The sequence below is a fragment of the Ursus maritimus genome, unplaced genomic scaffold (assembly GCF_017311325.1).
Source record: "Ursus maritimus isolate PB19 unplaced genomic scaffold, ASM1731132v1 scaffold_18, whole genome shotgun sequence".
NCBI classification, from domain to species: Eukaryota; Metazoa; Chordata; class Mammalia; order Carnivora; family Ursidae; genus Ursus; species Ursus maritimus.
Genome location: NW_024424230.1, coordinates 26,705,069 through 26,718,748, shown reverse-complemented (window position 1 = coordinate 26,718,748; position 13,680 = coordinate 26,705,069). Strand labels below are relative to the sequence as shown.

The 13,680-nt window shown below is 51.5% G+C and overlaps 1 protein-coding gene across 1 annotated transcript in view; it reads left to right on the top strand.

Moving 5' to 3' along the window:
* The first annotated feature begins 40 nt into the window (after positions 1 to 40).
* Positions 41 to 13,680, top strand: part of RNF165 (ring finger protein 165) — a 96,505-nt gene continuing 82,865 nt past the window's right edge. Inside the window, exon 1 of the mRNA XM_040632550.1 lies at positions 41 to 101. Within this exon, the coding sequence (XP_040488484.1) occupies positions 41 to 101 (61 nt within the window). The remainder of the gene's footprint in view (positions 102 to 13,680) is intronic.

Sequence of the window (13,680 nt, the reverse complement as noted above, 5' to 3'; positions counted from 1 at the left end):
CGCAGCCGCCGCCGCCGCCGCCGCCGCGCGAGGAGCCAGGATGGTCCTGGTCCACGTCGGCTATCTCGTGCTTCCAGTGTTTGGCTCTGTGCGAAACAGAGGTATCGCTTTTTCCTTTCGGGGTCAGCTTCGGAGCGTGGATCGCCGCAGGCACCGGGGCGGGGGCGGGCGCCGCGGGCGGCGGGGGGCTCAGGGCACACCCGCGGGGATGCAGGGCGAGCAGTGGCTTCTCCCCTCTCCCTTTTGGGGGACCCCCCAGTGTGGGGGTGGCCGCCCTCGTGGGAGCTTTTGTAGTGAAGTTAGGGTTTGGCGAATTTGGGTCCCTCCCTCCCCAGCCCCATTTTTTATTCTTTGCGGCGGACGCGGTTCCCCCAAATCACAGCCCCTTCCCCTAATACCTAGCCCTGTATGATCGAAAGAAGGAGAGAGATACATGACCGTGTGCGTGCGCGCGTGTGTGTATGTGTGTGCAAGCATACTTGGCTTTCTGTTATTTGGTTTTTTTGAGGCAGATGTATGTTTTTGTGTTATTTGTGTTTGTATTCCTTCATCTTTTGGTTATCCCTGCCGCTGGCTGGTTAGCTGGGATCTGGTATCTGCCCTATCCCGTGCCCCAGCCCCCACCCTCTGGTGGGCACTTGCACGATTTCCCGTCCCGTACCATTCTTTTCTCCCCTTTAACCCTTTTTTGTATCGCCCTTGTGCTACACCCCCCCCATTGTCTTTGTATGACAGTTGCATTTATGGATTCAAAATGCTTGGGTGTGTATGTATATGAGCGTGTGTGTAAGTGTGTGTGCGCCTCGGAGTCAGACGTGCACTGCTGTGCACCCCTGGTCCCGGCCGGAGCGGGGTGCCCGGCCCTCGGGTGTTGCGCTGTGTGTGCGGATGAGGTGGGAAGCTGCCCCCACGCCAGGCCTTTGCCCTGGGCAGGCGTTGACAAAGCAGCAGGCCGGCGCCGGCTTTGTTTTTAACTGTGATATATGGGGTGTGTTTGCACGGTCCCCTTCCCCACATCCCCTTTCCCTTACATTCTGCTCCAACAATAGCTTGGTTTCCCCCTCTTCTCCCCCTCTCCACATTTCTTCCATTTTCTTTTAATCAAAAATTCCCACCTCCCAAAGCGAATCCGAGATGCATTTAGATTCATTTTTTTTTTCTTTTTGTATTCTGCCTCTGGACTCACATTTCTCTTCTTGGAAATGTTTCTGCTACCCTCTCCCACTCCAAGTCTGCTTAAATCCCTGCTGGCTAAGGCCCTCCCCCACTCCCCCCTCCCTCACGCACAGAATGATGTCTTCCCTTTGCGACCAGGGCTGCTCCACCGAGTCAGAGCAGGGGGTGGGGTCGCGGGGCCAGCGCTTTAGTGCGCCCCAGGGGCCCGATTGGGCAAGAAAATGAAAGCCCGGCCCTCTTTCTTCCAGCCCAGCTGTCCCCAGCCCCACGCCTCTCCCCAGAACCTAAAAGGCAAGGTTGGCCCCCTTAGGCCTGTTTGAACCACAGTTTTTTTGTGTGATGATAGAATGATGACATTCTGCATTTATCAAATCTTTTTTTTTCTTCATTGTGTAGCTCAGTGAATGGTCAACTCGCTGCTGTGTGCGCTGTGACCCTTCTGCCTCCGCATTTAGCTGTATTGTGACACCCCTCTTAACCATCTCCTGTCTCCATCTGAGGAAAGCATTGCTATTTAAGCGGCAGTATCCCTATCTCAGGCCGGCCTAGCGGTGGAGGGGGTGTGGAGGGGGTGTGTGAGGAGTAGGATGGGGCGGGGGCGGGTGAGCTCTCCCTGGAAATGCCAACCCCCTCCCCCAATACACAATTATGTCTTCTTACTTGGCATTTCCTCTTAAAACGGGTGTGGAACATTACACTAGGCAGAAATTCAAAAATGATTAAGAAGGATGTTGAGCCTGAAAGTATAATTATCCTGATTAAATCATTATCATCCTCATTAATACCACGGATCTCTAAATACCATTGCAGGATGCCGATTTTACGTTTTGAAATTCAAATTGCTCAGCTGCCTTTAAATTTTATTTTTAATATGCTCCCCCCCCAAGCCCCCCTCTCCCCCCCCAATAAATTCTGCCCGTCAGTCAAAGTTTACTTTCATGGCAAACACGGCCACAGAAAATTCAAGGGCTGAGGGTGAGTCGGGCTGTGGGTAAAATTTAGCACAATGAGATAAGAATTCATGACCTTTCGATAGAGGATACTAATGCTTAACCCAACAAGGTCCTACACCACAATCTTCTTGTAAAACTATTAGATAGCTTGCCAGCTTAAGTCTGTTCTTTTTAGTTTCCATTGTAGTAGTGTAGGATGTAGGCCATTTCAGAATAGACGTAGAGAAATAACCATTTTTGTATCTTCATCTTGTTTAGCTGAGTACATTGCACTGTAAATCCCTGTTAAGTGGATTCCTTTTGCCTTGGCTTGGAGGCTCTAGCCCCGAGTTTCCCACTTACCTGGGTGACCATCAGCTAGCTTCTTGGCAGCACCCAGACATAAGTGAAGAGAGTACGTTTAGTCGGAGGCAAAAAATAATAAGTATATATATGTTTATGTATGTATGAAAATCTTGGATGAAATGACAGTTACTGCTACTCCATAGCCTCTGAGAATTTGGTGCAGCAAGGTCCCTGGCTTCAGGGGGAGCCATGGCCATGGTGTCTTAATTGTTTAATTGTACGATGTCAAGAGCATCTTTGGACATCCGCCCTGGCCCTCAGAACTTCCCCTTTAACAGCCGGCTCCCTTCTGCTGCCTCACCAGCCGGACCTGCTTGAAAACTGAAACAAAACAACGGCCGTAATGTAAGAATAAGGCCCCTACTTCGAGGGCCCTTCCAAAATAAAGTCCCGAGTGGCTGCCCCAGATTGCCATTTGGCAATCTGAAAAGAAAGAGCAAAAACAAAAACAAAACCAAAAAACAAAAAAACATAACAAAGAAGAAGAGAAAAGAATCCCCAGCAAAATGGTTTTCCATTAAACAGGGATAGCGTGTTCTGCTGTGCTGAATTACTTCCTGTTCTTATTTTGTGGGTAATTTTTTCTGTATCAAATATCCTTTTGGTTGTGTATCTTTTTCACCTTTTCTTGTACTAAAACTAAAGCATGATCTGTATTTTTTTACATCCCCCAGTTGACAATGTACAGCGCTCGGTTAGAGATGTCACCCTGCTGAAACGCACTGTGGTCGTGTAGCCCGGGCCATCTGCTCATTGTACGCTGGCTTTTGTTGTGTTGCCCTTCCGAAGCATGGTGGGCCCAGCCTTTTTTTTTTGTATCGTGTGCATGATGACATTGTTACACACAGAATCCACTAATACTAATATACAATCTCTCAATAAAGAACTAGTTTTCCTATATTAACCTAGTGTGCTTTTTCTCTTGCTGTTTTCCCATTTATTGTCGTATCCTGCTGTTTAGATTTTTTCCCCTTGCTTTTCTATCCCCACCCTCACCCACCCACCCACCACTCCCACCTCCCATTGTAAGATTCGAGTGAATGCTTTTTTTGACTTTCTTTTTTTTTCCTTTTCCTTTCTTTTCTTTCTTTTTCTTTTCTTGTTTTCTTTTCTTTCTTCCTTTCTCTTCTTTCTTTTTCTTTCTTTCTTTCTTTCTTTCTTTCTTTCTTTCTTTCTTTCTTTTTTTTTTTTTTTTTTTTTTTTGGTGGTACGGATATGGTGATTTTAATCCCAACTAGTCCGTATCTTTTTACAGTAGACCTCGGGGGCCATGGGAAAGGTCAGTTGCCCTGCCACATGGAAACAGCTCAGCCGCGTAGAGACAACCCCTATCTTTGGCCACCTGTGCAGCCTGCACATTTCACCATAGTTTCTAAGTTACATGGCACTCAGTTTGTGATGCTGGTGAAGAGGTGGGGATACAACACTTAGGTTGAGAAAAGGGATACTGTTCTTAACTAGCAATCTTGTAGCATTTCAGACTCGCCTGAAAAACCCATTTTTAGTTGTGTTTTAACTTTTACTTTTACTGTCTCATTGATTTACTGTCCTTATAAATCATGCCGGGGGTAACATGTTACATGTAGTTGAAGCCATGGTCTAGAATTTTAAAGTGCCCTCTTCTATGTGCATCTTTAAGCTCTTGGGACCTGCAGTGTAAGTTTTGCATTGAGATTGAGCATAAGGAAGATGTTGGGAACAGAAACCAACTCAGACCACCCCCACATTTATCCCAGGGTCAGCAGCCTGACCTGTTACCGTAGAAATAAGAGGGTCTGTGTCCTCTGTAGGCTGTAAGCCACTTAAAGCTGATTATAGCCTAGTTCCCGGACAGCTGCCTCATCTGTGGTCCTAGTGCCTCTCTTGAGAAAGAAAGCCAGATCTCTGCCATTTGTGTGTGTGTGTGTGTGTGTGTGTGTGTGTGTGTGTAGGAGGTGGGGTGCAGATCAGGAGGGAAGTCGGGACCTACCCCCAAATTGAATTGGAAGAAGAGCCCTTAAGGTGTATCTGTTTTCCATAATTACATTTGGGAAGCCAGTGGAGAGGTATTTTTCCCCCAGAGTGGAACCCAAATTCAAGCATTTGTCAATTACACCTATTCAATTTCAGCTCAGAACAAGTGCTAAATGAGGCATTTTAGACACCGAGGAAATAGGTTGATTAAAGAAATTCACAGTTCCTCCAAAGGGTCATCATTTTGGAGCTGTTCTTCCTTGGGCCGTACCTCCTCTTCCCTCTCCGGGCTGTCTCCTGGGGTCCCTCTGCCCCTCTGCTGGCATTCCTTCCCCGTAGGTGCACCCTGCCTGACCACAGTGCTGCCTTGCCTTCTTTGTGGCTTGGTGGGACTCGCCTCTCCTCCCATTACTGCCCTTTCTGCTCTGGCCCTTTGTTCTTGTGCTCTCCCCAGCCTGGGTGGGAAAGCTGAGCTGATTTACTGTGACACATGGACACACATGGAAGTTCCCAGCGGAGGCTCATGCTGTAGTTGGTGCAAGAAGAGATATGCAGGCCTTCAAGGATTTTTTTCTTTTTTCTTTTTTTTGCTTCTTCTTCTCCTCCTTTTTCTTCTTTTATTTCGGTTTCCACGAAACTTTTAATTTTTTTCCTAGTTTGAGAAAGCAAAAGCAACCATTCTCCAACCCATCCTCAACAGTGGTAAAACTACCCCCCAAATCGGGTGATGACCCTTGTTTTTGTCCTAGAGAGCAGTGGCTTTTATTAGATTGATGTTAACCAGCTCTAAGATTGTATTTCTCTAGATTAGTGTTATGTATGTCAGAATTAGTTGATCGATACATTGCAAGGATGGTCTCGTAATCTAGTGATAATATAGAAAGCTAGTGGGGTTAATGGGAAGTCATGTTTCAGCAATTTATCAAATGCATATTCTATTTGCACTCAGATTGTCAGAAGAAACACTTTCAGATGAAGAAGCCCTTTCCCCCTTGACTGGATGATCCAATCATTACAAAGCCATTGTACTTTGGATCTACTCTCTCAACCATCTGACACGTATCCGTTTTAATAACTTTTGACTCCAGGATTTTGGAAAAGCCATCTGTTACTTAGATCCTAAACCACAGACTTTGTAGTGAGACGAAGCACAGCTCTTGTTTACCAGTCTTCTTTTCAAACAAAAGAACTCTTGAAACCAGCAGCAGATAAGGACCACTTAAATGATGGATTTTCTTAAATAATAGTTATCCACAAACCAGCCAATACTATGAATCCCTCAAGATTAGGGGAAAAGACCATCAAGGGTCTCGATGCTCTAAGATACAGGTGACAGAGAATGGGTCACCTCTCTTCATCCTACAGTTTGCTTACCTTCTGCCCCATCATTTCCCCCCACATCCTTCCCATGTTTAAATGAACAGCCTAAGGTGTCCCACTGGAAAACTTAACTGGTTTCCTGCATTAGGGAAGCAACAACTCCGTGCTGAATCCAAGTGCATTGTGAAGCCCCTTTCCTGGCCAGGAGACCCAGGCCCCCGACTCCAATTCAGGGTGTGACTCTGGACCTCTCAGTCCTACCTGACTACTGTTTGCACAAATGTGCAAGACGTTTGTGCCTTAGTTTTTCTGTGGATCTAAGTAGCTCTTCAAAAATTCCTGGCTTAACATAGTACGAACGTGAATCAGTGTGTATTAGTTTCCAGCACGGCTTAGCCACGGAGGAGCCAATATATTTCCAGGGGAGTTGGGGGAGAAGCGTGGGGACAGTTTGCCTTAGAGAGACTCTAAGGATCTTCTGGATGACTTAGAAACTAAAAGCAAACATTCATACCCTGCCGCAGATTCCCCTTGCAATGCCTGTGACTTCGTGTGTTCAGTCATTCTTTCATCCGCTCACTCACTTGTTTATTCATGTAGTTAATGGGTGTTTACTGAATACCTACTTGGGGCCAAGTTAAGGGGGATATGAAAGCAATGCAGGACCTGGGTGCCTGCCCTCCCGAGGCTTATGCTGAGGCTGGAAGATGAGTGCTTAGGAAACCAGATGCTGTCTAAGATGTTCTGTGCCGAAGCACCCAAACAGATGGCAGAACATCTGGACTGGGTGAGATGGAAAGAGCGTGGGGCCGTCCAGGGGTTAAGTCCTAGCCCTGTCTTGGCCCAGAAGGGTGAACATAGACCACTGCCCTGAACATCATCTAAACAGTGACCATCCTGATACCTGATAGGGTGTGTCTAGACTGTTCAAAGGCACCTGGCACACAGCAGATACCTAGGGCCTGCTAGGTGCTGCCCCTCCATCCCCCATAACCGTAGGAATTTATTGGTGAGGGATCAAATAAAGTCTCAGAGACAACCTTGCTGAAGAGGTGGGGTTAAGATGTGCCACAAAGGGTGGTATGCATCAGGAGGGAGGAAGAGGGAGAAGGGCTCTAGGTGAGGTAGGGAAGGAGGGAGACTGTGGCTAAGGCCGAGGCTCTGCTGATTTGGCAAGAACAGGAAGTGCATACAAGGAGGGGTGTGTGTGTGTGTATGTGTGCACGTGTGTAGGGGTATGTGTGCATGTCTGCTGCCTAAATGGCCTCAGGAGGCACCAGGACCATTGTCTGTCTTTGAATGGTTCTCCCCAGAGCACAGCTCTAGGAGTTAAGCAGCACGAGGTCTGGAGAATGTGGGAGAAAGGGCCAGAAGATACTTCTGAGCCAGTTTCAGAAGGCCTTGGGAAGCTCCGGTTCAGTTTGGACTTGCTCCTTTAGCCATTGGGTGCTCTCTGGGGGGAGTGGTATTTCAACATCTCATTGTGGCAGCTGATGACAGAGGGGTGAGCCTAGAGGCTGAGGCCAGGGAGGAGGCCATGGCAGGCTTCCGGGGGTGATGGAAGCCTACACCAAAGGTCTGGGGGATGGGAAGGGCGGTTGCCATGAGGGGCCTTACCATAAGAAGCAGCGAGCAGAACTGAGTCCGGCGGAGGGACTGAAGGGCAGGGAAGTCTCGGGGTGTCGGGGAGCGAGTAAGACCATGAAGACAAACTGGGATGATGGGGGCAACAGTCAGTTTTAGGGAGAGATGAGTTCAGTGAGTTTGAGATGCCAAGAGTGACAGAAGGAAGGGCACCACGGCACTGTCCTGGGATTAAAGACTTCTAGTGAGTACCCAGTGGGGTTAGGAAATTCACTTCAGTAAAAATTCTTCATGTTTCCATGACAACTTCTCAAAAACCCCTCTCTCCAGTCTTGGAATCCCCTTATCTGATCCTACGCACACATCTTTAGTCGGGAGGCCATTCTCTCTGTAGCCTCTCTTGCGACATGGACCCCCTGAGTTCTGTGCCCCGCTGTGCCCTGATATCTCAGTCTGAATGATTTTCATCCAATTTCACCCTTCTTGAGAAGAGAAACTCCAAGGCAGGCAAGTGCCAGGGTCACGGCCTCACGGGTTTGCAAAGAAGTTGGCCCTGCCCATGTGAGGAGGAAGAGCTTGGAGCTTCAACAACTTCCATCTAGGTTCCATCATGGAAGGACTAGAATGACATTTTGGAAGGTTTAGAAAATAGACCGAAGGGGGAAAAAATCTCTGAGGTGTCCGCCCCTCTGAGATCATGCTAGTGAAATTCCTCTCACATTTCTGTTCATACATATATGTATATTTTTGTCGAGCTACAAACACAATAATCCTGTATTCTCCATTTTTAAAAAATGCAACATGTCACAGCCTTTTCATGCTTTCCTATGTTGTTTTGACAAGCATTACTTTTAATGGCTGCACGATATTCCCTGTGAACCATAGCTCTGCACTTGGGCTCGGTGGCATGGGAGGCACTCATATGGCCCCGGGTTGCAGGGCTGGGGCAGGCCCCAGGGGAGGAGAGGTCAGTGGGCAGCCGGGTGCTGACAGCTCCGAACCCTCTCTGCTCACCATCAGCCCCTCCCATCAATAGGCCCAAATAGCTGGAGGGGAGGGCAGTCCAGGGAGGACTTGCGGAAGGAGGAAGGTTTGCAGAAACTTTTGAGATCTAGGTGCTGGTCTTTGTTCTGCACAGGCTTCTGTGATCCTGGGCAGGTCAACTTCCTCCCCAGGGTCTCAGTTGGCCCGCCAGTCAAATGGGGAGGATAGACCCATCATGTCTGTCTTACAGGACTTGTCCCGTGAAGTGATGCGTAGGAAACAAAGCGAGAAGCCGGCCCAAGGCAGCGGTAGCTATCATGAACGGCATGACCCGGGACTGGGCCTCAGGTGGGCCATGTGGTGCAGTGGGAACAGCTGGGCTCCCAGTCCTGCCCCCGCGACCTGCGGGCCGTCTGACTGCTCTGCGCACTCACTTGCTATCTGCCAAGGGGGCTAATGGCCTCGCGGCCCCCTCCTGCTTGAAAACACGGGGTTTCCCGTAGGTGAGAGGCAACTTTCCTCACCTCTTTGACTTTCCACAAGGGCAGCAGCCATGCACTTTCTAGTGCTCAGTAGCAAGACCACCTCCTCCGGGCAGCCAGGCGTTGTGGGAGGGCAGGGAGCACGCCCGCGGGCCTGAGCTCAGGGGGGACCTGCTTCCCACACTGCTGCAGTGGCTGCTGCCGTGTTCGCCCTCTGAGCACGAAGTTCCCCATGTTCCCTGATGCATCCTTTCCCTGAAACATTCCCCTGGGGCGCCCGGCCGGCAGGCCTGTCCCATCAGGGCTCAGCCACTCCCCCAGGTAGCGGGGTGCAGCTAGGAGAGGAAGCAGTGGCCGCTGACTCAGCAGCAGCCTGCCACGTGGAGAGGGGGTGGAGGAGCTCTCCCAGGCTGGGAGGAAGTACAAATTCGGCCAACACCTGTCTCAAGGAAGGGCAGGAAGCTTTGCAACAGCTGCTGCTCCCAGTCTGGGGCTGAGAGTGGGAGGGTATGGGGGGAGGCGCTCTGGAGTGTTCCCCTCCCCCCATAGCCAGCTTCACTGGGGCTCTGCTCCCCCAGCAGCCGGGGCCTCCATGCCACCCCTCCCCTGTGCACAGGGCCTGTCTCTCAGGACCACCCCCTCCTAGAGCAATTGCTCCTGTTCCCAAACTCTGTGGGTGGTAATGGATGAATGCCTCCCCCCAGGGCTGGAGATACCAGGATCCTTCCTTAAGCCAAAGGATGATCCTCCCTGTAGGGCCCTCAGCCTCCAGGGCATTCCCTGGAGGCAGAGCTGGAATGGACTGACCAGGAAAGGGCCCTGCTGAGCAGCGTTGAGAAATCGGACTCTGGGTAAGGTGAGGCATGACAGGGGGAACACCGGGGTCCACAGACCCTTCTTCAAGGCTTCCTGCATGGCCAGTCCCCCGTGGCTCAGTAGCTCGTGTGTCCAGCTTGGTGGTGAGGGGACCAAAGAGGCAGCTGCACAGAGCCTCAGCCTTGATTTAGTCAGAGCTCACCATAGCTCGTCCTGAACCCCAGGTTAGGTAGACTGTGGCCCTGGCCTCCCCTTTGGTGGACCCACGTCCCTCGGGGCATAGGTGGAAGTCAGGTCTAAAGGGGGAGCTCGGTCTGCTGGTCTGGAGGGAAGCTGGGCCTGGGGGGGAGCACCTGCCGGACTTGCTTTGGCTGAGGGGATAGATGCTGAGCCTGTCCTTGACTGGGAGGCAGGGCTGGAGCCAAGCCAAGAGGGGAAGGGCGGTGAGAGGCTGCGGGAGGGAGCTTGGGCCCCCGACAGAGCCCGAGGAGCCCAGCCTTCTCCCTGCCAGGAGGAATGGGCTTATGGGAGGGGTGAGGGGAAGAGAGGTCACAGGTGGTGAAGGGAACCACAGTCAGTCAGCCCTCCCCTGGTCAGGTGAGCTGGGAGCATGACGGAGAAGGTGGGCGAGGGGCCCAGACATGAACCTGGGGTGCATTTTTCCGTTCTATCCTGACTGCATCCTGAAGGGTCCTTGACCCGTCCAAGCTTCCCCCAGGAGACAGGTGGAGGAAAGAAGGAGCACAGAGGATGGGAAGGTGGGAGGAGGGAGTTAGAGACATGCCCTGTTGTCACTGTCCCCACTCCTCCTCAGCAGGCGCCGCGTGTCATCTCATGAGTACTCGCAAAGTCTCTGCCTCTACCGGTGGTGTCCTTCCTTATGCTCACCGTGGTGGGGTGGTCCTGGCCCGCCCTCTGGGAGCACCCAAACTAGAAGGGAGTTGGCAGGGGTGTGCAATACAGAGCAGAGCCCTTGACTCTGGGCAGAAAGGGATCTTGCCTGGCCTCTGTATAAACATAGCATGGTTTCCAGTTTTACTGCTAAACCTGGGGAAAAAGGGGTTTTATATTAGACTAGACAAGGAACTCTCAAGTCACCAGTTGCAAATGTTGCATGAACTTTTGAGTGAAAATATAGGACTTTGATGACATATTTCATACGGGGAGGCCAGACCATAGCCCTTTGGCTGGGGGCTGGTTGTTTCATACCCCTCTGACATTCGGGTGCTCCCGGGGAAGAGTATGAGGAGTGCCAGGTGAGGCAAGGTCTCCTCCTCACAGAACTGGAAACCCAAGCCTGTCCAGTGGCTGGAGTTGCGAAGCCAGCTCATTGAGCACTCCAGTCAGGATTGGGAACGGAGTCTCTTGACTCTGACGGGCCAGTGCTCTTCTCCAGTCTTGACTTAAGGCGAGTTGGAAGCGGCCTGAGCTCCAGCAGCTCCAACAAGGGTGGTCAAGTGATGCTTTGTCAGAGGCACAACTGGGTGAGGCTGAAGACGGTGTGGGGTTTGACTGGGTAGAGAAAAGCATGGTATTTCAGTGTGGTGGCCAGTCTGCCATGTTGTTCCCCTAGTCTGGAGAGCCAGGGTCAGGACTGGGAGCGAGGGTCTGAGACAGGAGCTCGGGAGGTGACATGATACCCATGAGGAAGCACGTGAGGGAGGCTTTCCTGTGGGGGATGCCCAGCAGAACGGTCCCCAGGACTGTAAGGACTCTCACTGTTACTGTTGTCAAGTCTTCACGGAGGCTTCCCCTTCTCTGCAGTTTTGAGTTCACGGTTTCAGTTACCCACTGTCAGCTATCGTTCTCCTGACATATGGTCAGAAGGTCAGGGACAGCCTAACCCTACGTCTTAGGGCCCCGCATCATTCACCCCATGCAGGCATGTTCTCACCTCACATCATCACAAGAAGAAGGGTGAGTACAGTACAGCGAGATATTTTGAGACGCAGACCACATTCACATAACTTTTATTAGAGCTTATTAGAGCAATTGTAATTTATTATTAGCTATTGTTAATCTCTAACTGTGCTTTATTTATAAATTAAATTTACTCCGGGCACGTGTATAGGGGAAAACATAGTGTATATAGGGTTTGGATGCTATCTGTGGTTTCGGACATCAACTGGGGGTCTTGGAACATATTTTCTGTGGATAAGGGGGAAGGAACTAGGGTAGAGCATAAAATTTGCTATTTGAACCCTTTTAAAGTGTACAGTTCACAGGCATTGAGTATATTCACAACGTTGTGCCACTAGTACCACCTTTTACTTTTAAAACCTTTTCATTGCCCCAAACAGAAACTAAGGGCCGCCTTGACTTTGAGGCCTGCTCCTGGGCCTGGCAAGGCTCTGCTGGCTCTCCTTGGAGATGACTGGGGACAGTAAGGGGTAGCAAGAAGTGCACAGATCTTGGCCTCCAGAAATCTTGGGTTCAGTTCTGGCTTAGCCAGGTGACTCTGGACCTCTCCAAGCCTCATCTCTTCATCAGAAAAACTGGAGATGATTGTTGTGGGTGCCAGTGCCGGGGGAGGTGAGGTTGGAGGTGCGGATGAAGTACAAGGCACTCGGAACTCTGGGTGTAGCCAGGAGTGGTCATTCCCAGCTCCCACCGTCCCCTCAGAACACACATCCTGTTTGTTTGGGCCTGGAACCCTGGAACAGTCTAGGGGGTCCTAAGGGGCAGACAAGAGAGGGCCGGGCATGTTTCAGCATCACTGCATGAGCAGTTAATGAGAACCTGTAATGGGCTGTGGGCGGCCAAGGCACAGACAGCTTCTGGCTCCTAGCCTCACTGGGGAGACCCCTGAGCACCCCTGAAGTGGGTGGAGAACACAGACTGGGCTCCAAAGAGGGCCAAGCTGATGGTCATGCTGGCTAGAAAGCATGGCCCAGCCTGGAGGCAACTGCTCAGGATGGGGAGAGGTCACTGAGGCCTGGAGAAGTCAGGAGGGCCTCCCGGAAGAGGCAGAACTGGAGCTGCTCCCCAGGAGAGAGATCTGACCTCCGCTGTCTGGGGGAGCTATCAGGTCAGCCTGTCTCCCCCACATAGACCCTGATCTGATCCAAGAGGTGAATGTTCAGAGTCCTGTGGCTGTCATCCTCGTCTGATTTTTTTTCTTTTCTGGAGCATTGGGTCCTCTCATTTCACTGTCATGCCACCCATTTCAGTCCCTTCCTCCATGCTGTCTCCCCTGGCCCTGGCCATTTCCCCTGCAATGCTCTGTCCCCTCTCCCACCCCTGCCCAGCCGGGCTGCCTCAGGGCCCCAGTGGGTCCACATGCCATCCCTGGAGTGCGCCTGCAGAGGGGGATGCCGCCCGAGGGGAGCTGGGGGTTTCATGACCACCCTCTGAAGTGGGGCGACCCTCTCAGGGCACTGGCTCCGTTCTCTGCAGAATGGGGAGCTCGTCCCGACCTGCCAGGCTGAGTGAGGGTGAAATGAGGCGGCAGATGGATGCTGCCCACCCTGACACCTGGCACAGAGCACAGGGCTACTCTTGTCCTAGGTGGCTGTCTACTAGGGAGTTGCCACGTACAGAATCTCTGCCAGCTTCTAGAAGGCACTTTGAATTTGGTAAGGGGAACAAAGGGGAGGAGGAAAAACTTCTTTGCGCCCAAGTGTTCTCATCCGTAAAATGGGAACAATCCTAGTCAACCCACCTCCCCTCCCGCCCCCACACTGGCCCCCAACAGGGTTATAATGAGGCTGAGATTTGGTGGTGGATTTGTTCAGCTTGCCTGACAGCCATGCACGGAGCCTGTGCCCTGGCCCAGGCGTTGTGCCCGGCACTGGAGACACAAGGAGAACAGTGACAACAAGAGCACCAGCAAATGCTCCCATAGCGCTGTCTGTGCCAGCCACGTTCCTAAGCGCCTTCCTACCCTAAACAGACCCAGTGGGAGGGGAAGCAATGCTCGAACAGGCAGGAAGGAAGGTCCCAGGTAGGTAGTGGGTTCTCTCTCAGCCGGGGGAGCTGACCCCCAGCTGAGTCTTAAGGGTTGCGTGGGCTTGCCCAGGAGAAGAGGTGGGGGCAGAGGGGCCGCGGGGGCACAGGGCAGGCTGAGA